Source organism: Ammospiza nelsoni, chromosome 2, assembly GCF_027579445.1.
Source record: "Ammospiza nelsoni isolate bAmmNel1 chromosome 2, bAmmNel1.pri, whole genome shotgun sequence".
Classification (NCBI taxonomy): domain Eukaryota; kingdom Metazoa; phylum Chordata; class Aves; order Passeriformes; family Passerellidae; genus Ammospiza; species Ammospiza nelsoni.
In genome coordinates, this window is record NC_080634.1 from 36,542,485 (window position 1) to 36,565,616 (window position 23,132).

The window sequence follows — 23,132 nt, forward strand, 5'->3', positions numbered from 1 at the left end:
TGGATGAGAACCTTTAGTGAATGGTCAAATCTGTATGAGGGACGAGCAAATGCAAAGTTCACCAGTGACATTCTGACATCCAGAAACTGAGAGCAAGATTTGCTCTCAGGAGGGTGGAGCAGCATTAAATCAGATCCTGACCTTTCTGAGACACAAGTCCACAGCCAGATAATTGTTCCTGAGCTGTAATACTCTTTAGGACTGTCATAAAATTTTCTGAAAGGTTGAATCCATATTAGTTAAAGTGAAATCATAAAAATCCCAGAGCAGACTAAATATTATTGTGATATTTATGCTCACTTTCAAATACAATAACTTAAAAAAACCAAAACAGTAGTGATGTGATTTGTGCAGTAGAATCCATACTCATATGTGTATTTTTCTTCATTCACATTTATTGGTCATATTGGGAAGACTGGTGCAGAAGGGACTGAAGGACATTCTTGCAGGGCTTAGGCATGAGACTTCATCGTGCTCTACAACATCACCATGACTTAAGACAGCTGCAAAGTCTGAGCTAATGCAATGTGATGTGGAGCAAACCTTGATGTCATCAAAAAATGAACAAGAAACCCTAACATGGAAATGGAAATAAAATCCTTTCTGACATCTAAATCATTTGACATGGAACTATGCCTTTCTATAGGTCCTTAGAAATACTGAATTAGAAAAGAAAGCTCTGCTATACTATTTCTGGGTTGAAATTTAGGCCCAGCTGAGGCAAATTAAACTGCTTGACTTCTGTGGGATTTTATTTCTGACTTTTATTTCTAGCATGATCTGCTCTGGGATTGTCTGAGTTTTCAGTGATATTGATGAAAGTCATATCCTGTCAAAAAAATTTGTTGAATGACATTTCTTCCTGTAATAAGGAATATAAGAGGCATAGAAATAGGACTAGCAAAGCACAACCTCTTAGGGTCTCTAGGATTATTTCTGTGCATGGCATTGCAGGGAAAACTCATCAAGCCCTCAAAGATGCTTTGTCTCCCGGACTCTCTCCAAGATGTACAATTTTTTTTTTTTAATTTTTTTTTTTCTGTTTTCTTTTTCCTGTAGTCCAGTGATGCTGACAGCACATTCAGGAGAGCTGTCAAATCTGTATAGGTACGACAGAAAGGTGCAGAGCTTGGAGGACAGATCTCAGGCACAGAAGGCATTTGTGCTGTTGCTGGCACGTTGTAAAGGATGAATTTGACTTGAGTCCAGCTCTGGTTCACACACAGCTTGAGCAGAGCGTGAGCAGGTTGGCTGTACCTGGCACAGAGGTGTGCTCGGTTCTTTGCTAGTAGCAGCATCCTGCTGAGCATCTCAGTTCAGCTCAGGTTGCTTCCTACTCCAGCATAGCTGCTGAATTATTTAATTTACATCAATGTCCTGCAAAATGGATAATTCCAGCATATATTATGTTGAAATGTAGCTTTTTAGATGTTCGAATGATTTTCAAATATGCTTGCTGTAGAAAAGCTAATTAAATACAAGCAGTATCTCTCAGTACAATATGTTTCTGGGAGCATTTGGTTACCAAGATGATCGATTTCCTGACAGAAATCAGCTTCCAAAAGTTAACAAATCACTGGAATTTTTTATTCCTTTCCTCTCCTGACAGGCTCTCATGAGACTGGAGCAGATCTAACAACTGGTGATCCAAAGTGGCCAAAGACAACCTGGGCAGCCTCTGTTTTGAACTTCTCTCACTAACAGCATAGAGGAGAGTGTTCCCCAAGCCAGTGGCTGTAGGGGAAGGTGCATTAGCTCTCTGAGCCCTAAGGCACTTGCACACTTCTTTGGGCTCATGGACTGTAGTTCCTTACACTTCCGCCCACCCTCCTGGGCCCTTTATAGAGCTGATCAGCCTTTTCTAGCCACATCTGCTCTAGAAAATATTCCAGATGTATAAGTAAATTCGAAGTTCTGGAAACAATATCTTAGACTGTGGAAGAGCAGAATAAAGTTTGCACACAGTTTCCTGTTTTTTTAAAAATATTTTTTTATATTCTCAGTCTTGGGCTTCACCCCAAGAAATAAACATGTGGTAACTATTGGGGATGGTTATAAGTTCCTCCTATTAATATATCCGGTATAAATCCTGGAAGTTCTTATGCTAGACTGGGGAGTTCATCCACCATTATTCCATGGCTTGGCCGCTGTAGGAGGACCTCCCATAGAAACTTATGGAAACCTCATATGCCATAATTGCCTGTGAGGGCAGATGCTCCTTCTGTCTGATTGCTGGCTCAGACATGAACTGGAACCTGCTGCTTGCTGAAAGTGCAACTGGCGACTTAGTCTTTCAAAACTGGTATCTATGTACTTTGGCAAAAAGTAATCAGGCAGAGTTTTATTGTCACTTGATTGTGTTAATTGTGCATGTCCTAAAAAGCTACCTGCAAGATGTGTTATAAGCACAGAGAAACTTCACTGAGCACTGTTAAAATTAGACAAAATTAGCAATGTAGGTAATGTGGTTATTATTTTATTAATAAATATTTAAATAATGGTGTGACTTTGCACAATGAAAGAGACATGCTGAAGATATTATGGTCTAAATAGAAGCTGTTAATTGTAATCTAAATAGATTAGTGTTAATTGTGCACAAAATTAGAAGGTTGCTTTAGGTGTGATCTGCATGGCTCATGGTTACTAACCATGTGAGTAAAGTTACCAAGTGAAGTTTTGATCTGCCCTAGCTACATTTGCTTGTGAAATCTCTTCTGTTTCTCTGACCAGTTTGCAGCAAATAAGATCATGCTTTCTTCTGTAAAGAGGAAGATAGAGCAGTTCCAACTACCAGCCCTCTAGATGCAGAGGTGTGATAAAAAGTCTATAGTTTGGCAGTAATTGTAGTTCAAGCTTGAAGTCATTATTTCCAGAACCTCCTGCAAGGATGTGTGAGCACAGTGCACATTGTCCACTGCATTTGTAGTGTGCCATGGTGGGGCTGCCCGTTCTGCACCTCCTGGTCGTGGTTCAGGAATAATTAAGTGTTGCTGAAACACTTCTTTTGCATGGGCAGGCAGCTTTTGGCTAAAAGTATACAAATAATTTTAAGCAGGACAGATGTTTTGTTGGCCTCCAAAGGGAGGTTGTATGTAATCAAGAATAAGAAAAGACTGTAATCCAAGATTGTTAGTTTTTAATAAATCTGTCACAATGCACAGCAAGTATTCTTTCTGCCTCTTGGATTATACAGTCCCATATATTTCATAACACAGAATTAAATATCTCTTGGTGTTCAGATGGATTTCTAACATATGCTTTGTTTAAGTTGGGAAACCATATATTATTTTCCTAATGATTACTGAAACTTAATACACTGGAACAGTGAGATGTTCTAGATTTATTACAATTACTCTTGCTTGAGCTGTTTGAACCCCCCTAATGTCATTGATTTTCGGCTCTTTTCAATGAATTTGTGACCCATTTCCCTAAGGGAAAAAATTGAACCATTTCATAGCATCTTATGACGTTGTTTTATGTTCTTTCAAAATATTGGAGCCAACTAATGCTGAAAAATTTGAGAAAAAACATGTAAAATATAAACAAAGTAAGTTTCTTATCCTGTTTTGCAGCTGCACTCATTTGATAAATGTTACCATAGAAGTTTCTGCTGAAGCTTGTCAAAACCCTTTAGAGAAGTTGCAGGGTCTGAGCTCCTTTAGGATCAGGATCCTTTAAGTCTTGATGATTACAGCAAATAAATAATGTATTGATTTCAAGAGTTTATATTGTTGCCTGTAAATAATAACAATGAAAAACATCAGGTATTCGAAGAAAGCAAAGATGAACTGAAAATTTTATGCATGCTTTTTAGGTCCTTGCAAAACCAATTTTCTCTTCCTGAAAGAAACATTCAGGGAGTTGCTTGGATCTTCTGTAGGCTCTGAGGCAAGACCTGGGTTTGGTTTCCTGCTGTCCTTGAAAATTTTGGCCTTGTTGTCTTTCTATGCCTTACTCCCTTCCAGATTACAAATGGAAGATTCTCAACACCCTTTCATGACTAGAAACCAGCCAAGGGAATGAGTGGTTCTCCATATGAGGGAAGCTTGTGGAGTTCTGTGTACTTAGCCCCATGTAATGCTGAGCTACTGGACCTGATCCAACCTTTAAACACAGTCTTTACTGGAGCACAAGACTCACCCATTGGTTCCAGGGAAGCTAAAAGCACATGTCTAAGTAGTTGGCTGGGCTGAGGCCAGCACTCAGTCTTTTGCTGGACAGAGCCCTAAATAAACAACCGAGGATCAGAGGAGGGAACATTTGCACATGCGAGTGTGATTTGGCTGTTTCTGTGGCACTGGCTTGTTGTTTTCTAACTTGTGCTGGCAAAGGCTGTTGTACTTAAAATGCTAACAATTTCTTGCCTGTTGTGTTAAAATTGACTGCACTCCTGCGGGATGCCTGCACAGGCTAAAACAGGATGGGTCTAAATCACTCAGGTGCTTGCTGTGTCTGGCACCCACAGACACAAGGCACTGAACTCTGTCTGAATCCTCCCTGCTTTCCTGTTTGTGCTTTTGCAGAGTGATCAGAAATTTTTTGAGATCCAAGTTAAAGGCAGTCATCACGTTTCATTCAAAGGCTGCCTCTTCAAGCACATTATTGCAGGGCAGAGCATTGTAAACAGAGATGTAATTTGTAATATTTACTGTCTTAATGTAAAATCTACAGTAATAGATTAGATTTCCAGCAGAAAATTGAAAAAACAAATACAGCCATTTACTATGTCTTCTGCCAAAGATATTATTTGAAGAAATACTATGTGTTTTATGAAGGTTTTGTATAAGCAATGTAAGATTGAAATCTGTGTAAATGAAGGAAAAGTAACAAAAAAATGCATTTGAATTTAAAAGATTTACACATATGGTTACTAGTCAAGCATGAAACCTTATAAAAAATAAGGTGAATGTCAGGAATTAGAAATAAGAAAACAAACCAGATAATTTGTTTGTTGTTGTAAGGAGATATAATTCCTGCAGCTACTCCAGATGAGAGCCCCATCATGGTCAGCAGGTCTTTTTAGCAGGGCACTGATTTCCTTCCTTATCTTTATGTTCCGTTGCCGAGAGCTGCAGAGCACCTTGAATGCCTTCTGAAGTCACATAGAGATTATGATAAGCATCATATTGCAGATTTAGCCTATTAAGACTTTCATGGACTTCCATGAGAGTGCCTGTAAGATTAAACGCAGAAAGTTTTGCATGAAAAAACATTGAGGGGAAAATCTTCTGTATGAGCTGCCTGATACTTATCTGAATTCAGGGTACCCTTTTGTGTGTGCATGATAGTCTTTATGTTTAAATGTAATTTAATTGAAGCACACATCTCAGCCACTTTATTCATGTTTTTTTCCACCCTGCTCTTTAGCCTGCAGCTTCCAATGGATCAGAAGGATCTGGCCAACGTGGTGAATGCAACAAGGAGAACCCAACTTTTGAAAACTATGTGGTAGACATGAAGACAAAGGTATTGTCCACTCTTTTTTTTTTTGATGGAGATAGAAATCCTTGTTTAATGGAGTTTTGCTGGAGGTGAAGTGTGTAGGACATAGTAAATTTGAGCTTCTGGATTTTTTTTTTATTTCTGCTTAATGGCTGCATGTCCATTATCACATTTGAATGAGGCTTACAGCTGCAGTTTATTGTGGTATATTGCTAGCCCTGGGTATTTTAAGCCGACCTAGGCAGGATTTAATTTTTATTTTTATGTACAAGTCTTGTTTATATTGGTGACGGTTCTACAGATTTGCTGATCTCAAGGTGGTTTCATTTCCGTCTATTTTTTGAAGTCCAAGTTGTTGTGCAGTTAGTAGGTTTTATTCAAGGTGTTTTCAGTCTCTTAGTGTGTGTTGTAGTTTCTTTTTGGTCTGGAGTCAGTATGGAAGAATTTGAATGTCAGAATAATGATGATTTTTGTATGGGCAGCCTAATGATACCTATCAAAAAACTCTACTGAATAGCATTACTTCATGGCTGTGGTAAGGGGCTGTGTTACACTTCCCTGTCTTGCTGCATGCAGGTGAACTCATAAGTGTTTCATTATAGTATCTCCATTATTTTCATAGGTTTACAACTTGGCTGGGGCAATTCCCTTGGGCTTAGGTATTGTTATGTAAACTTTCAGGCTTGGCGTCATTGTGTATTTTTCCTTTTTGAAGTGAAAGAAACTTATTAAGTTTTCTTTTAAAGTAAACAAGCTGAAAACATGATGAAGAGAAAAGAGACATTAACTGAGCTGGTGTGCTTTTGTGGTACCTTGTAGACTTAAGCAATAGTTGTTTCCAACACTTGAGACTTGGGGATTATTCCTCTTGTCTAAAGTTTTTCCATGTTCTTTATTTCCATTTCTAGATCAATTTACCTGTTCGTTATGTTTTAATAATAATCTAAAGATCTACTTTCCAAACATGATTTTCTGAGTTTCTTGGGTTGTTGTGTTCCCAATTTCCCAATCGGAAAAATTTTTGTACCATATGGTAGCGTGGTGGTACTTGATAGTTGAAATGCAAGAACTTATACACTCATTGAAATTTGTCTTCATATTTATGGAAGATTTTATTTCTCCAAAGCAAGGAATTATCAAAAGTTTGATATACGCCCTAAATACATTGTCTCCATGAGGATGTTGTGAAAATCATGGAATGTAGTTGATCTCGTCTCTATTTCACTGCATGATTTCTGTTACAAATGGCCAGCTGAACAATGCACCATCCTCCTACTTAGTGTCACTGCAAACCCTGGACTGAATGTTTCTCCATCAGCAATTCTATACTACATTTTTGTGCTGTCCATTTAAAAAGTGTACCTGAGAGGAAACTGAAAATTGGCAACTCCACTGCCAAACTCTAAGACACTCAGAGCTGTGAGTAGTATTTTGTCTGGTTCTCGGTACCATGGGATAGTAGATAGCAGATGTTTTGTTTTCATTTCCAGGATCTTGTGGTTTAGTGTGTCAGTTCACTTGAAGGCATCATTTTGTCGATTTCTTTTTCAAGTGAGTGTGCTTGAGTGTTAGTGGCTGCTATGACAGTGACACCTAGCTATTTAAGAGTGGCTACATGTTTGAACATATGTGCCAAAGGTTTTTAGTTGCTGGTGATCAATTGGTTGTTACCTCCACAGGCAGAATGCTCAAGAATGAAAATGAACTCTTCATTCACCATTGCTCTTGAGAACTGAGAACCACTTTGGACGTACTGCCCTTGAGTACTATGTGATTCTGTTGCAGGGCATCCCAGCCTGCATAAAGCCAGCAGAGCATTTGTAACTGAAGCACTTCTGTTTGTTTCAGAGTAAGGGATTTCTGTCAAACAAGAAAACAATTATGGATTTGTATAGGAAATAATAGATTGAAAAAGCATTAGGCATAAGTTTTAAACTAAAGGAAGTTGCGGGGCTTTCGAAAGGCTTGCTTGTACAAGGACCTTCAGAGCTGCAGGATGGGTCAAGGACCTCTGCCCTATACTCTGTCATGCTGAAAATTCCTGTTGTACAATCCTAGAAATCATATTGTATTCCCAGCTTGCCATACTGCCTTCTCATAGGACCCCGGCTGGTGAGCATGTGGCAATGAGACTGCTGGAGAGGTTGCACTGTCTCAGAAATAGCTTGTTTGGTTTCTCTTCTGGGGTAGCTGCTTGGCTAAAGTGGTGCAAACTCCCACATAGTACATAAAGGGGTGGTAAGGTGGGACTGTATTTGGGGCGAGAAGAGAGGGAATCCCCTCCAGAACTGTGCAGCAGAAACTTTTTTTCTGTGGCTGTTGAGCCCAAGGCCACCGTGGGCAGCTGGGTGCACAGACCTTGTGATGAAGGAGTGGAGCTGTCCCTGTGCCCATTTTATCATCTACCTTCAGGCTTTGAGAGGCAAGGTCTGCTTCCCTACAAAAAAGAGAATTGTCTATTTCTTCTCATTGGAAAAGCTACCAGCTGGAGAAATTGGTCAGGACTCCAGCATTGATTGTGCTAAATGCAGTGAAATTTGCCATGCACCGGTGAAGGGAATGATTCGTGTTATAGCTTCTGTCTCAGACTCTCATGGGCCTCAGGCCAGTTGCAGAGCTGCTGCTCTTAGGGCTGCTGCAGTTAGGAGGGGAAGAATTGCTAATTTTGTGATCTTTAAATTAACACCAGGACTCCTGGGCTTCTGATTCAGCCTGGGAACTACATTAAAATTCTGAATGACTAAGGTATACAGAACATGCTTTCTGAAATTAGTATTAACTTATCTTTCTGGATGAAGAAGGATTTATTCTGACATTTCATCTGTAATACAGCTTTTAACTACATATCCAGGATCTACAAGGTTAGTAGTTTCTGTCTCTTTCTCTTTTTTTCTTTTTAAGTGTACCACAAAGCAGCCTTCATAAAGGAACTGTCTCATGAGATTTTACCTTGTAGCATAAACTTACTCAGATCACTTGAATCCTGGTGTTAACCTACTAAGTAACCAGTTGGTATCCACAGGAACTGGGTTCAAGTGGTGTAAGTGAGCTCTGGCTGTAAAGACATAATTTGCCAACTACATCAATTGCCCTCTTAGCAGACATAATCAGGAAAGTATTTATTTGTAGCTTGTTGGGATGCAATATAGAACCTGAAAAGAAGAAAGACAATACAACCTGGAAATATAATACCATCAACAACTACTCCATAGTACACAATTTAAGATACATTAGGAGTAAATAAACCTTTCTCTATTTTTGTAAGAGCATGTGTGTTCATGTGTTCTCTGTGTAGGTGCATAGAGCTCTAAATAGTCACTGGCTAAGTTTTTAAGATGCTGACATTACTAATGCAATGTTAACAGTCTAGTTAGATGCCTCCTTTCTTTGTGTCTGCTCCAAAACTTGGAGCCATAGTGCTCTTGTTAAATAAAAGAAAATAAAGCAGTTATGCTTTAAAAAAAAAATTTAGCAATCTATTTATCTTTACAGTTTTTGCTTTATAATATTTACATTTCAAAAGAATTTAAGAAGTGTTTAAGAAGGTGCATAATGAAAGATTTAAAAAATCAGAATATTTTCTAATGTTTTTAGCTTTTACTAGAAGCTTGCTTTTACAAATATTGAATGCAGCGGGATGTTGCAGGCTCTGATTCTAAATATAGTGGCCTAATTAAACCCTCTGCTTTGGTTATCCAAGTGGAAGTACCTGGATACAATGAAGACTTTAATGCCAGAAAGGAGCATTAAATTGTCCAGTGCAGATGGCATTAAAAGACCATCCCATTTCACCCACTCACCTCATATTACTGGTTTTTGTATGACTTAAAAACAGATACCTTGGTAAAATTAGAGAAGAAGGAAGCAGTCAGCTGGGCAGATGGTTTTCACATGGTGATCCACAGAACCACTGGTGTCACAGTAGGAAATAGTTGTTACTTTTCCTATATTAAAGCTTCCCAAGAGTTAGAGCTCATCACAGACGTTATTTTTTACCATCTAAGTTGACTATGAGCAACTATAACCCATGTCTTTTCACCCCAGATGGCTGCTCCTCAGTTTTTTTAGTTTTTGGGTCAAGCCTTTCTATAGTAGATTTCAGTCAGGTTCATATGTACATGTAAGAAGAAGGCTGAAAGAACAGAGGAAAAAATAGAACTAAGCAGTTATATGACCTCCAGAAATTAGAGCAGAAGGAGGTGTTGCTAATGAAGGGTAAAGCAGTGCTAATGATTTGAAAATCGTATTCTTGGGGAGAGAAAATGAATGGAAAAAGTCTCTAGTTGGAGAAACAAAATTAAGCAGCTCAGTGTCTTTTTGAGGTCTGGGATAGGTTCTTAATGGACATGAGGGACTGTGTCTTTGAAGAAACACTAGAGACCCATTGACATGAGTCATCTGTTGCCGGTCATTGTGTCTTAGAAGCTGTGAGCAGGAGCCCTGGCAACCAAAATCAGCCTGTGGAAGTTTGAAGCTGGGGTCTGCATCCCCAAAAGCATGTCTTCCTTCTGTCTTGGGCTAAGGGAGATTATAGGGGTAATACGTAGGTGGCAGTATTTTAGGGAGCAAACTGCTCAATTATGTATTAACTTGAGGAGCACATGTGCAAATCCTGCTCTGTTAAATGCTCATTGTCATATTTAATGGAAGGAGGTGGCAGTCAAAAATTGGAGGAGTGCAGGAGGAATCTTTCTGGTACACTGAGGGAGCTGGGTGAGTCACGTTCATGTAAGCACCCCCAAAGGGTTGAAACCCTCTGTTTCTCAAATAAACTTTAAATAGGATCATGAATTCACTGGGATCATCTCACAAAAGTAGAGTTGCAAGTAGAAGCATGTACAGATCATGCACTTAGAGACCAATTTCAAAATACATCTCCATATGCCAGTTTCAAGTCTGAGATGAAATTTTACAGCCAAGTCATTAGGTAATTATATGTATTAAATACTTCATACCTTACTAGATAAGCTTGAATTAGAAGAGAACAAACTGTTGTGTGCTTTACACTCAAGTGTTAAAATATCTGCTGATTTTAGAGTTGACTGAATTTACTTTTACCCAATAATGCTTAGAGCACACGGGTGGCTTATGTTACACCATATTAATGGGTTAATTTCCTCTTAAGGAGATGTTTAATTTGTTCTTACTTCAAGGATGTTTGGCAGTTCCCTGTCTCATGTAATCTATAGTTTAATAAACTTGTCTGACTGTTTGGCTACTGGACTAAACCTCATTGGGGAGAAAACCTGGAGGTTCTAGCACAGCCTGTAAGTGCAAATCAAGTTTGTTTTTTGCACATGGATTAAAGTGAGTTAAAGCCTTAGACACAGTTCTAAGTGCTCTGAAGACTTTGTCTTTAAGATGTTGTATCCACCAGGACTTTAATAGTTGGGGGAGGGTTGATTGCTCTCTGACCACATATCTGATTCACTATGGATTTTGTAACTTTGGTAGCAGTGACCTCATTTTGGCAAAATAGTATGTGTCATTTACTGAGCGTCTCACTGCTCCAACAATCACGGGAATATTAGGGTTATAACCTGAGTAATTTATGGAAGAGAGATGACTCTTAAATAATCTTTTATTTTCTTGGAAAGACTTATTTTATTAAAAACATATTTTAGCTCTGAGTGAGAATGAGAGATCCTCAGCAAAGCACCCAGGGGAGATTGTGCTGTCCAGTGTGTTGAAAAGGTGAATTGTAATGTATGGGTGTCTAGACATTTCCTCTTGTTGCTGTCAACAGTCCAGTTGGCTGTATTTTTTTTTTTGCAGTGAATAGGAGCATTGATTTTCCTCTCTCTTTGGCCAGAGCTTTCATTTTACATATCTTTCCCCTTCTGAGTCTCTTTCTCTCTCCCTCCCTTTTTTTTTCCTCTCTCTCTCTTCCTGTATCTGGAAGAGAGGGAAGCCCGTAAGAGCTGACAGCAAGCTTTCTAACTCAGAATGATTCATATAAAACACCTGAAAGGCAAGCTCTGCACCAGCATCACTGCAAGAAAGGTAGGGCTGTGGGGGCTTAAACAGTCTGTAAAACTCCAAGCAGAACATAGAGAACATGAGATAAATAGATTAAGTTTTTGAATCTGTCAATGATGTAAGAAAAGTTTGGGAGAGAATTTAATGAGTGTTTAAGCTCTGTTGTTAAAGGTGCTTTCTTTTAATTAAAAGTTTGATATATTTTTCATAGGTGGGGGGGAAAAAAATTCCCCTACAAAGCTTTGAATAATGTATGAAATGCAGGGGTTTTTTCCACGGGTGGTAAACTATAATTATATCACTGTTGTGCTGACAGATCCACGTGCATGTGTAGATATGCAAATCCTGGTTCTTTCCCCTGACTGATTATTTTCTGCTGTAGCTAAAGTTCGCCTTATCCAGCTGTTATTTATATTCACTTCCCAAATCCGAATCTGACCCAGTAATTCTGAGCAATTGTAGCTGTGACGCACGAGTTCTCACACACACCTTCATGTTTCAATCATGCACTTCCAGCAATGTGTGTTTGTAGGAATCATGCTCTTAATAAAACCCCTTACAACCCAAAGCAGTTGTTTTGGCAGAGAAGTGACAGCCCTGTGATAGATGGGCCCGATAGTTGTGTGTTTTCTGCTTGCTCTGAGTTAGTAGAGGAGAGGAGGGAAGAGAGCGAGTGAAAGGGGGGAGGAAAAAAAAAAGACAGGGAAGGAGAGAGCGGGAGGGAGAGAGATTGAGAGAGCGAGAGAGAGGCTGAGAGAGAGAGAGACTTGGCAAGGGAAATCTTACGGGTATACTGAAACAGCAGATCAGAATTGTGAAACCAGAGCTAGGACTGAAATGTGATGCTTTTGCTCTTTTGTGCTTGTTGTGGTTCTCATCTTCCCATTTAGAGGGCTGCATACCATTCAACAGCATATTTTGATCTCAGATTGAACAATGCAGCAATCAAGCCTGATAAGCCACCTGGAAGTTTTGCTTGAGACGATTTCTAGTGGGTTTACTGATCCCTGTGAGCATCATGACTGCCTTTAGCATTGTGGAGGAGGACTCGAGTTTCTTATGAGGGCCCCACTTGGAAAAGCCGGCTGTGCAGATTCAAGCCTCCGGTTCTGTTCATGCTATTCAAAAGCCTTTCCTCACCCTTGCTGATTTATTTTTATGATTTACATACACTCCTGTGGAGATTTACAGAATGGATTGTCTGTGCATTGTCACGACCAAGGTAGGACTGGAAACATTGCTGTTCTGTGTACATATTTCTCTGCTATTTTTCTGTTCCTGTAATTAAATAGATTGAGCATGTACTGTGTCAGGTTGCAAGATAAAGTGATGAATAAGCTTTGCTTCCACGAGCATTTTGTTCTCTTTATCTCTAGATTATGCAGTTTGTTTCTATATGACTTTCTAAATGATATGCTTTTTACTTATTTTTTACTAGCAAAACGAAAAGGATTTAATATTTTATCTCAGCCTATGCTTGTGTCTATTAATAACTCTAGCAACTAGAGCATTTCAGAATACATGGTATACTGCACATATTTTCTCAGCTTATCAGTTTATTCTGTAAACTAAAGAATAATAAAGAAAGGGGCATTATATGGGTCCTAGGATTTTAAGGGGGCCAATCAGATGCAGTTTAGATAGTCATGATGTTTCTGATTGGAGAGATGCAAGTTTCTTGTGGCTTATTGTGGCTTTTTTTGGGAAAAAACATAGATTACTTTGCCTCTGTAGGCCTGAAAAATAAAAATGCCTAGGACCCAGTTCACCACTCTTATACTGATTTTAGATCTAGCTGGACTGTTTGGAAACAGTCCTTCTAAATAATTTCTTCTGAACATGAATACAGACAATTTATTTTCCACAGCAGCGGCATTAGGCTAAGGACCAGGGTTAGGGACACTTCCCAACCTAAGAATCTGGTGTAGGGTTAAGCTGAGTGATTCCTTGAGACATCTTCAAACTTATCAAACTAACTTAATATTAAATGGCAGGGCAATGATGAGGGAACTCCCTTTCTGTTGCTACAGGGCAGGCAGCTCAGCGCGTGTTTGCAGCCGCCTTTGCACGTGGTGGTGGTGGGGTTTGTAAGGAGCAGTTAGCAGGGGGCATCCAGCTTTGGGGTTCAGCACAGTGCTCTCTGTTCTGCCTTACTTTTGGTGAATTTCATAGTTTCCACAGGACTTGCAAAATGCCTGCAGTGGCCATACCACCTGAAGGCTGCACAAATGATAAGGCAAAGCAGGGGTTAGCACTGCTGGCATCACTGCTGTCATTTTTTGCGTCACAGCTGTGCAGAATGGGGACACCCATGTGTAGCATGGAGAAGGACAGGAAGATATACCCTGGGCACCCATGGGCAGCAGAGAGGGGCGGTGGGTGGCCACTGCAGAGAGCAGGGAGCGCAGTGGAGCCATGGAAACAGATGCCAGCTGTCATTCCCATCTTGCTGGTAGAGAAACCCATATGGGAAGAGAACAAGAGGTGAATGAGGCCACAGAAGGAGGATAAATTGGAGGAGACTGTGGCCTCATTCACTTCCTGTTCTTTCCAGGTCCTCCTGGCTCCCACAAGCTGTGCTGAATGTGAGACTATATCCTCAATCACCCCCAGAGCAGAGCAGGGGCACTTGTGGGTACCTGTTGATGCAATACCATTGAAAAGCGCTCAGCAATGGAGCTACAGCACTGCTGAACAAGGCTGAGATGCAGGATCACACTAAACATCCAGTTTTTACATGCTGAAGTGCTGTTTTCCAGTTCAAAAGGTTGAAAAGAACAGCTGCGATTGGAGACAAGAGCTTTTGGGTGTCTTGTTGTGCAGTGGGGACCTGCAGTTGCATCCATGCTTTGCCTAGAGAGTTTGGGATGGAGGTGCATAGAAATTGGATTTGGGGACAGGGGAATAAGTCAAGTTTTAAGATGGTGTAATTGGAAAAGAACATGCCCTAGTACGTTTGGTTTTTTTTTTAATATGTCAAGAGACATCATTTATTTCATGAATTGGTGCTGAAAGTTTTCCTCTGAATATTTTCCCAGGGCCTTCTGGGAAATAAAAAACATGGATTCACTGCCAGCTCACTACTGCTGTTGCCTTGAGTTGCCTTGAGCAGGGCTCCCAACTCCATCTACACACATTTTTCCTTTCAGCTTTTCTGTTTCTTGAATCCAACACTGAGTGTCTGAAATGATCTCAAAATCAAGTATATGAGTGAACCTCAAATATTCAACTCCAGATATTCACTCTTTTCTGCCAATGTTGGTGTTGGAATGAGATACAATGTGAATTGTACACGGCTCTCTATTTACAGGCATGAGGAAACAACATAATATCATATGTAAATGAGCTGAATAATGGTAAAAGTCTAGTTTCAGAACACTTTCATATTGTAACAGCTTGAAAACAAAGAAGTTAGTGATTTGCTCATCTTACTTTGGGCCATATTTGAATAGATGGGCTAGTGTTGTATTGGTCCATAATGTGAGGTTACTGCCTTTACTTTCCTCAGAGTAACTCTTCTTCTTTTAAAGCACCAAATTTTTTTATCTGTTTATGCCAATTTTCACTATTATAAAAAGAGCAGACCTTTTTCAGAAAATATGTTATTTAAAAAAAATAAATTTTGATAAGCGTGAATTCTACAGAGCAACAGTGTATTTATTTTTGACCTCAGATCTGTTAATTGTCCATATATGAATAGCCATTTGTCTGATTTATGCAGTTAATTGCCATTCTTTGTCTTGAAAAAGTGGATCTTGGTGTCAGAGGGAGTAAATACATCAGGTTTATTCTTTAGTTCTTAAGTCATAAAACGGGAGTAAAAGATAAATACTTTGTAAACTGCAAAAGATGAACACTGTTCAAAGAGTTGACATTTTTAAAACTTGGTCATTAAATTTAGTCTGGAATTTTTGGTATTTTCACATTATAGAAAATGACATAAATGTTGTGGTGAAGTCAATGTGCCCTTGTACATTATGTTCAATGGATTTACAGATCCAGCTTTGAACTCCGTGTGGTAAAAGATGGCATCTAATAAAATTAATTTCTGATATACCTTGCCAAATCTTAAATCCTACTGATGTTTTTTCAGCCAAAGTGTAAAGTATGTTTAAGATAGATTTAAGATATTAATTTGTACAACTTCTTCCTCTTTTTATTTTCTTCATTTTTCCATGCATTTCTGAGCCCAGAACTGCAGAAATGCTGAACCAGTCAAGGACAGCTTCTTATGGCTGTCCTGGTTTATTTTAATTGATCATGTTTCCAGCATAGCATCTTTACTGTCACATAAAGCATGTTAATTGGTGGCATTATTTTATCATTAGAAAGAATTAGGTATAAATAAAGCTTAGGTTGAGCCTCCATCCCAGCAGGAACACCAGGAGTTTTTGAAAGGGAAGAACATTCCCACTGTGCCTCCCAACAGTCAAAGGCAACATGCTGTCCTCTCCAGCTCTCCTTCCATCCTTCTGCCTTTTACAGACTTATGAATACAACAGGAGCTGCCACTACTGAGAAAGAGCATAAATAGCTCGACATTCTTCACTGTAACAGGAGGTGCACCCCCAGAACCCCCAATTCTTGGCATTATGTGGCATAGAAAAGATGATTAGCTTTCAGTGGGAAAAAGCCTCAAAAGCTTTCTGGCACTAGTTGCTAGAAGGGAGAGCTCAGATGCGGCAGCTCTGCAGGCTTAAAACCCAAGAGGCCAATGGCAAGGCTAGCTTCTATCAGGACAGAGTTTTTATAACTTCCTGGGCACTCTAGACTAGTGGTTTAGTATCCTTAACATGAGTAACATCCCTAAGAACTATCAGTGTTAGTTGCCACTTGTATGCGTGTTGTGTTTTGAGGTTTGCTTAAGATCTCAGATTTTATCCTGAGTGCTTCTGTGTTTTGAGAAGATGTACACAAAGAAGAGACACCACTTAAATAATCCAAATTTATTTAAGACTATTAAACCACTTACCTTTTGTGCCTGACTCTAAGTTCTCAGCACTGAGCACTGGCAGCAGTAGGATTCCTGAACTGTGTCTTTCAGTTTGTAAAACAGAAAATTTGCCTTCAGAACCAGGGAGAACATTCAGCTTGAACTTGTTTTTTTTAGCTACAAAAATAAATTCCTGGCATCAAAATATTGAAAATTCTGCAACATTTATGTTAGCTTCCAGTTAAGTAGAGATTTACACCAGATTACTCATTAGACAGGTCTTACATTTAATTTGATTGTCACTGACCCCTGTGGAGCAATTAATTGAAAATGTGATTATTCACGTAACTGGAAAATAGAAAAAAAAAGTTGGTGGTTTGTTTTGTTTTTGTTTTGTTTTGTGTTAATAAAATGCTCGGTTCATTCCACTAGTGAAGAAGTTCAGCATTTTGTTTTCATTTTTGTAGCTTTTTTACAAATTCTGCAGTAGTCTAGTTTGAAAAATTACTAATTTTCCTTCATGGCTGCCCATCCAGCACCTTTTCTAAGAATTTAATTCACACATTTAAAACAATGAAATAAAGACAGAAGGAAACTCCCCTATTTTGTATTGGTGTTGGGAAGAAAAGCAGTAAGTTTGTTTATGTTGTTAACCTATCCCAAAGTTGCATGTGTACAATTTTGAATGACAAGGTTGCCAGGAGCCAGCAACATCTGTCTATCCTATTTTCTTCTGCTCATCCAGCCATATATGTGGAACAGGCGACACCACTGTGTGCACTTTAGGCAAAATTCTGAACAGATGTGTGATCAGAACTCAGAATATGTATGATGGTCATGGAAAATAAGAAGTTGCAGTGGTCAGTGACAGGACAAACCTCTGGCTTATACCCTGGGTGTGCTAGGACTTTTCTGTAGGTCTCTCCCACTCCACACACTCATCACTTCACTTTGTAGCATGAAGTTAAGAGTAAAACAGAGGAGAGCTATAAAATTTGTCCAGCTAATTCACTTCAAAACTATATTAAGTATATCATTATAAATCCATGTTGATGGTATGCTGTGTTTGGGAAATGTAGGAGCAGGTCTTGTGTCCCATTGGGATACTGTGGATTTTCCAAGTGAGAAGGAGAGCACCATTCAGCATTTAGCCTACAAAACCCGATCTCAAAACCAACTCAGTTATGTGGAGGGTGTCTTTAGGACATGGCTGAAGAATGGAAAAATGTGGATATGGCACAACTGAGGTGACCTCACTGTTCCAGACTCTGATTTAGAGTGGCAGCAGAAGCAGTTCTTAGATGTTCTGAGAAGGGCAGAATGGTCCGTGAGATCAGGTCATCTGGTGGACGTGAGGAGCAGGTCCACACACTGTGTGCCAGCTGCTGGTTCCACTTTGCAGAGGAATCCACTAGAAGGTCCAGTTGAATTATTGATTATTTGGGCCTGATAGCTAATAGTTAGAATATTTATTTATGCTGAGGTGACTTTGTCATAGGCCTGTTGTCCCATCACTTCTCCCCTGTTTGCTTATGTTAATCTGAAAAATACTCAATATAGAGATTTAAAAAGGCATATACTTAAGCAACAAGGTTCAGTTTGTTTTGTGGGACTTGCTGAAAGATAGGCTGTATGTGTCTGAGAGGCTGTAGGTCAGTCCCAAAATTAGGAAGTTATAAAGCTCAATATAGATACTGAGGTTAACTAGTGCCTCAGGTGTTACAAACCAGTATAATCTTACCAAAACTAACAAAGCTATAGAGAGCAATATGGCATGAGGATATTATTTAAATTTAGCTGGATATGAAACAAACAAAAAACCCCCACATTTTTGTGCCTGCATATTGTTAATAGATCTGGGCAACATTTGTTGTTTTTTCTTTCCAAGACTCCAGGCTTTGAATGATTGCAGTTTGGATACATAAACTGAATAGCTAAGTTTTTTTTTTTGTGCTGACTTTCCTGGCTATAACAAACTGAAAACAAAGGAAACATAATGATTTCCCCCCCCAGAGATTCACATTTAGCAAAGAATCAAAATCTTTTCTCTATAGTCATTATTAGGTGCTGATGGGCACTTCAAACTGTGGTGTTTTCCTGCCAGACCCTAAAAGTATAATAGTGCTGAATCCATAAAATTTACATATAATTTAGTAAAGTCTATTCTAAAGTGGTACTTGAGGACAGCTTTGATGACTATGGGTTGGCTGCTGGCTAAACTACACAGGCTTAGAAGAGTAGGAAGATCCTTTTCATTGATTACCATTTATCTTAGCTGGAGAATATGCTCAGGGGTGTTTGACAGATGGGGAGTGTATCTGAGTATTTATTTCAAATCTTTATTTACCAATGTTAAATTTTGAAACAATTATTCTGAGCCTCTAGCATTTGGATTTCAGACATTATGAATGTAAACTGATGAGACACATGTTGTGTTTTCTAGAAAAATAAAATCCTTGGGGAGGGGGGGAATTTCAAGAAAATTACACAGAACAAACCAATGTGCACTGCATATGTAATGTCTGGTAATTATATCTTGTCAAAAGCTCAACTTTTTTCTCCTTTATTCTTTAGAAATGTGATAATAGTCCCTTTTCCCTTGTAGTTAATTATAAATTTCAGGAAGAATTAAGTCTGTTCAGTTTCTTCTTCCCTTCTTCCCCCTCCCTTGGTCTCTATGGCAGCAGCAGGAATGGAAGGGAATTACTTTGATCTCCATTTCTGGGTGACACTTCATTTCTTCTGAGCACTGACCTTGTTTAGTGCAACTGAAATTTTCAATAGATTTCATTAGATTATAATTTGCTGATTTTAGAGAGATGTCTTTATTGAGACTGGTTATGAGCTATGAAAGGAGAAGAGTGATTTTTTTCATAAATCTATGAAGAGCTCTATAAACTGAGAGCAGAAAATGTTCAATTAACCGCTCAGGCAGATATGGCTTGGGCTCGATACTGCAAAGCAGTGGAGAGCTGCAGAGGTGAGGTAAAGTGGAACAAGACACTGAGCAAGGAAAAGGAAATGAGAGCTTGATGCTGCCTCAATAATAGTGCTGCTTAATGATAGCAGAGCTATGCATCCTTAGCAGGTCCTTTTTTTGATATTTGGAGGACCTGGGTGAAGGTGGGAAGATAATTTCCCAGTGCCAAGGTGAGCTGTATTTTTATGCATTTGGCATAGCTGGAAAAGCAGGAAAGATCTGTCTTGTGGCTCTTATTCTCGACATAAACATGTATTTCTTTTCTGTGTTAATCAGTTTGATACTGCTGTGCAAATTTCTTTCTGTGTCCATTCACCTGATGCAAGACTTTTGGAAAATGAGAAGATATGTGCAGTCAAGGAGAACGGAATGGTTATTTATGAGTGAATCATTAGGCCAGGGGTATAGCCTGGTATGTTATTATATTTTGCTCAGTCTGAGACCTCTAGTTGAGATCTACGATTTTCATGTCTCCAGAGCATCAGAGAAGATAATTTGGAAGGATGTGTAGAAGTAGCTGAGAATGTTCGCCTGGGATTGACTTCAGCCAATGCTTTTGTTACTAGAGACCTCACTCAAGGAGTTGGATACAATTTCTTGTATTTGTATTCCTGGCCATTTCAGTGGATACAAATGGAATATGGCCTGTGACTTCTTTTGACTTTCATCAGCAATATCTTCTCTGAGAATGACTATTAAGTGCTATCATAAAGAGTGCTGCAGTTCAACAAGCCCTGAACCTTTATATTCCTAAATATCCTCTCTGGATTTTGTTCCATCTTCCTGCAGAGATAAGATCTGCCTCTGAATGTGTCTCCAGACAGAATCATGTTAATATTTGGCCATCCAAATTTGGTATTGATATTGAAATTTTATGTATATAAAAATCTCTCCCTGCCTATGAGAAAGTGGCAATAAGATATACCTATCCTGAAGTCGCTCAACACAAAAGAGGAGTTCTTCCTTGAAATGTTCCCCAGAGCTTGCTGAGGTGCAGTTGCATCTCTGCCACCTGAAACCTCTCTTGTGCAGTGCTCCAAAGCTCTCACCTTCTAGTTCAATATTCAGTGTGCAGTTATTTCCCTCTGCAATATTGCTGTGGGCACTGATGCGCTCCCACTCTGCATTGTGTTAATGCATTTCCAAATACATTATACTGATGTCCCTAAATAGTGCTGGTAGCAGTCAGTTATTTTAGCACCTGACTGAGGAAAGCATGTAAGAAAGAAGTTTGCTTAAGGGCTGCTTGCTAGGAAGGCAGGTGTTGTGCATGAACTCTGAAGGGCTTGCAGCCTTGTTTTTTGTTTCCTGAGATTGGTGCTCTTCTGTCTGCTAGTTACCCCTGGGGTCTGCATTTCTGGAGGTTTGATAAACCTATAGGTTTGGGAATTACATGTGTCAGGGCCTCCAGAGAAGAAACTGCACTGTCTCTAGCTGAACGTGGGGGTAGCATCTCTATCTGACTTTGGTCATTGCTTCATTGCTTCCTGGCTGTATCATTGCTATGCAATTTATCAAGTGTTTGAAGTGTCATCCCAGAAAAAATGCTGTGAATGATGCTGAATTCAGCAATGAGAATGAAATTATTCTTTTGTGTACCCAAGTCTCTTTATATAAAAATTATACGAGCTGAAGATCTTACTGTGTATTTTGGAGGCTTTGATTTCAGTAAGCTGTGATAAAGTCTCTGCCTGGATGGCTGTTTCTGTCACTGTGTAGGAGCTGTCTCAAGGGGAAGCTCAGTGCAGGAGGCAGAGTATCCTCTAAGAAAGGGAGTAAAGCAAGATCTGGAAATCACTCATTCATGACCTATAGAGAAACAGCCCCTCTCTTTCCATTTAGGATGGAAAAAAACTTGTATTGGCACATATTCCCCCAAACAGCAGGGCAAGGTGTATTTGCACATGACTGTTGGCAAACATGAAAAAACAAACTTGAGGTGCTTCTGTCCTCCCTTGAAGGTTTTCTGAAGAAAGATGGGTTTAAACTATGGATTCTCATCACTTTTGAGATTTTTAGCCTTTCAGTGTAGTGGTGGGCCAAGTTCTGTATTTTTTTGGCTTACCAAACTCCTAAGCTGAGGAAAATGTTAGCAGTAATAATCAAATTTAATTAATTCCTTCTACAGCCTGTAAATATTTGCCAATGTATTTATTCCTATGCTTACTTGTATTGCATATGCCTGCAGAATACTTTAGGTAGCATTGAATTTTTGGCTATTTTTTAAAATTGGCTTCTGTAGATGGTGGAGCTTTTGGCTATTAAAAAACCCTGAGCATTTAGGAAGGAAAGTGTGACCAGCAGCTGATATACAACCTTATATCTAAGACTTGTTTCAACCAGGTGAGGGTCTAAGATATGAAAGGTGTGAAATGCATTGAGTTTTACACAAAACAAAAAGAAGTGATCATTCAAATAGGAAATATTCTGTAATTTTCAAAAATAATCCAACTCCAAATCCGCAAAAAGCTGTAGAAGTGTTCAGTCCTTGCCCTTGAACTATATGCATTTCTCAGACAGTACCAGTGCAATGTCATGTTACCAGAACAGTAATTCAAATATCCAGCTGTGAAAGGCCAAACACTGCAGGTCACCCTACATCCCAGAGGAACAACCAGCACAGCTCTTGCCCTGAAAAACTGGGAACTCTGTACAACTGCTGCCTCTGAGCAATTCCCAGTTACTGCTGTCTCTTTGACCTTTGAATATGCACAAGTGCCAGGGGATTCTAGGCCTTGGGACAATTTAGGTATGAATCTCAAAGACAAGAGTACAATAAGCCCCTCCTGCTATGAGATTTGGAGCTTTTATCTTGCAAAAGTGTTCTCTTAAAAATGCAAGGAGTCTTTGAGGAGTCTCCTGACAAAGTTATACATAGTTCCATCTGTAAGATCAGGCTTTTAATCAGAAAAATGCTTTCAGTCCAAAGCACATTATTAATTACCTTGCCTTTAACTTGCCTTGGAATGAAGAATGAAAGTGTACAATTGTTAAAGTAAAAAATAATTACTAGTGTTTCATGCTGTATTTTTAATCAGAATTAATTTATAGTTTTATTATCTTGATAGGATTACACTGTTTACTGTTGCATTCATCCCTTCCTTACAGGAGATAACACACACCTGCAGGGTTCTGGTGCTATGATAGCAGTGACTTTTTCAAATCCTTTTAAAAAGGACTTTCTAAACTGTTATCTAAAAATACAGTGATTCTTGCTTGCTAGCTGTTTTTCTGAATATTTCTTGAAGTTGTCTAATTGAAAATGTTAAAGATAGCCAGTTTTAAGTTTTGGAGAATACAAAGTTTAATCTGATATCCACTTTTTTTTTTTTAACTTGTAAAAGTAGTACTGCACTGCTTTACAAATGTTAACTTTTTGGAGATAAAGAACAAAACACTAGTAGCTTTTAAATTAGACTCAAAACTGAAAATTGTGTGAAATCTAATCATTAGTGTTTGCAGAGGTTTCTATCCTTTACTCTCAGCATGGGGAAAAGAAAGGTGAAATGTAGCTGCTTGTGATATATCAGGCTTAAATGAAAATAAAAAGAAGAAAGCTTTTTTTTTTTTTTTTCCATACTACTTCCAGCTTCAGGAAAATACCTGGTTACAAGAGTCCTCCAATGCAGGGAGCTAAATAATAGTTTGAGTCTTATGTGAAATGCTGAGAGTAATGGTGGCAGACACCAGAATTTATTCTGAACTTTTCTTCAGGGACTCTGACCCAATCTGCTGTGCAATTCATTCTGATGGGCTCCAAACCTTGGCTGAAATGTAATTGAATCACAGCAAATGCAA

At 39.0% G+C, this 23,132-nt stretch overlaps 1 protein-coding gene across 3 annotated transcripts in view; it reads left to right on the forward strand.

Annotated features, from left to right (window-relative positions):
• The window catches only part of DLG2 (discs large MAGUK scaffold protein 2), a 985,669-nt gene that overhangs the window by 142,502 nt on the left and 820,035 nt on the right, over positions 1-23,132 (forward strand). For all 3 annotated transcript variants that reach the window (XM_059492069.1, XM_059492046.1, XM_059492054.1), the window contains exon 5: positions 5,368-5,466. In XM_059492069.1, the coding sequence (XP_059348052.1) occupies positions 5,368-5,466 (99 nt within the window). The remainder of the gene's footprint in view (positions 1-5,367; positions 5,467-23,132) is intronic.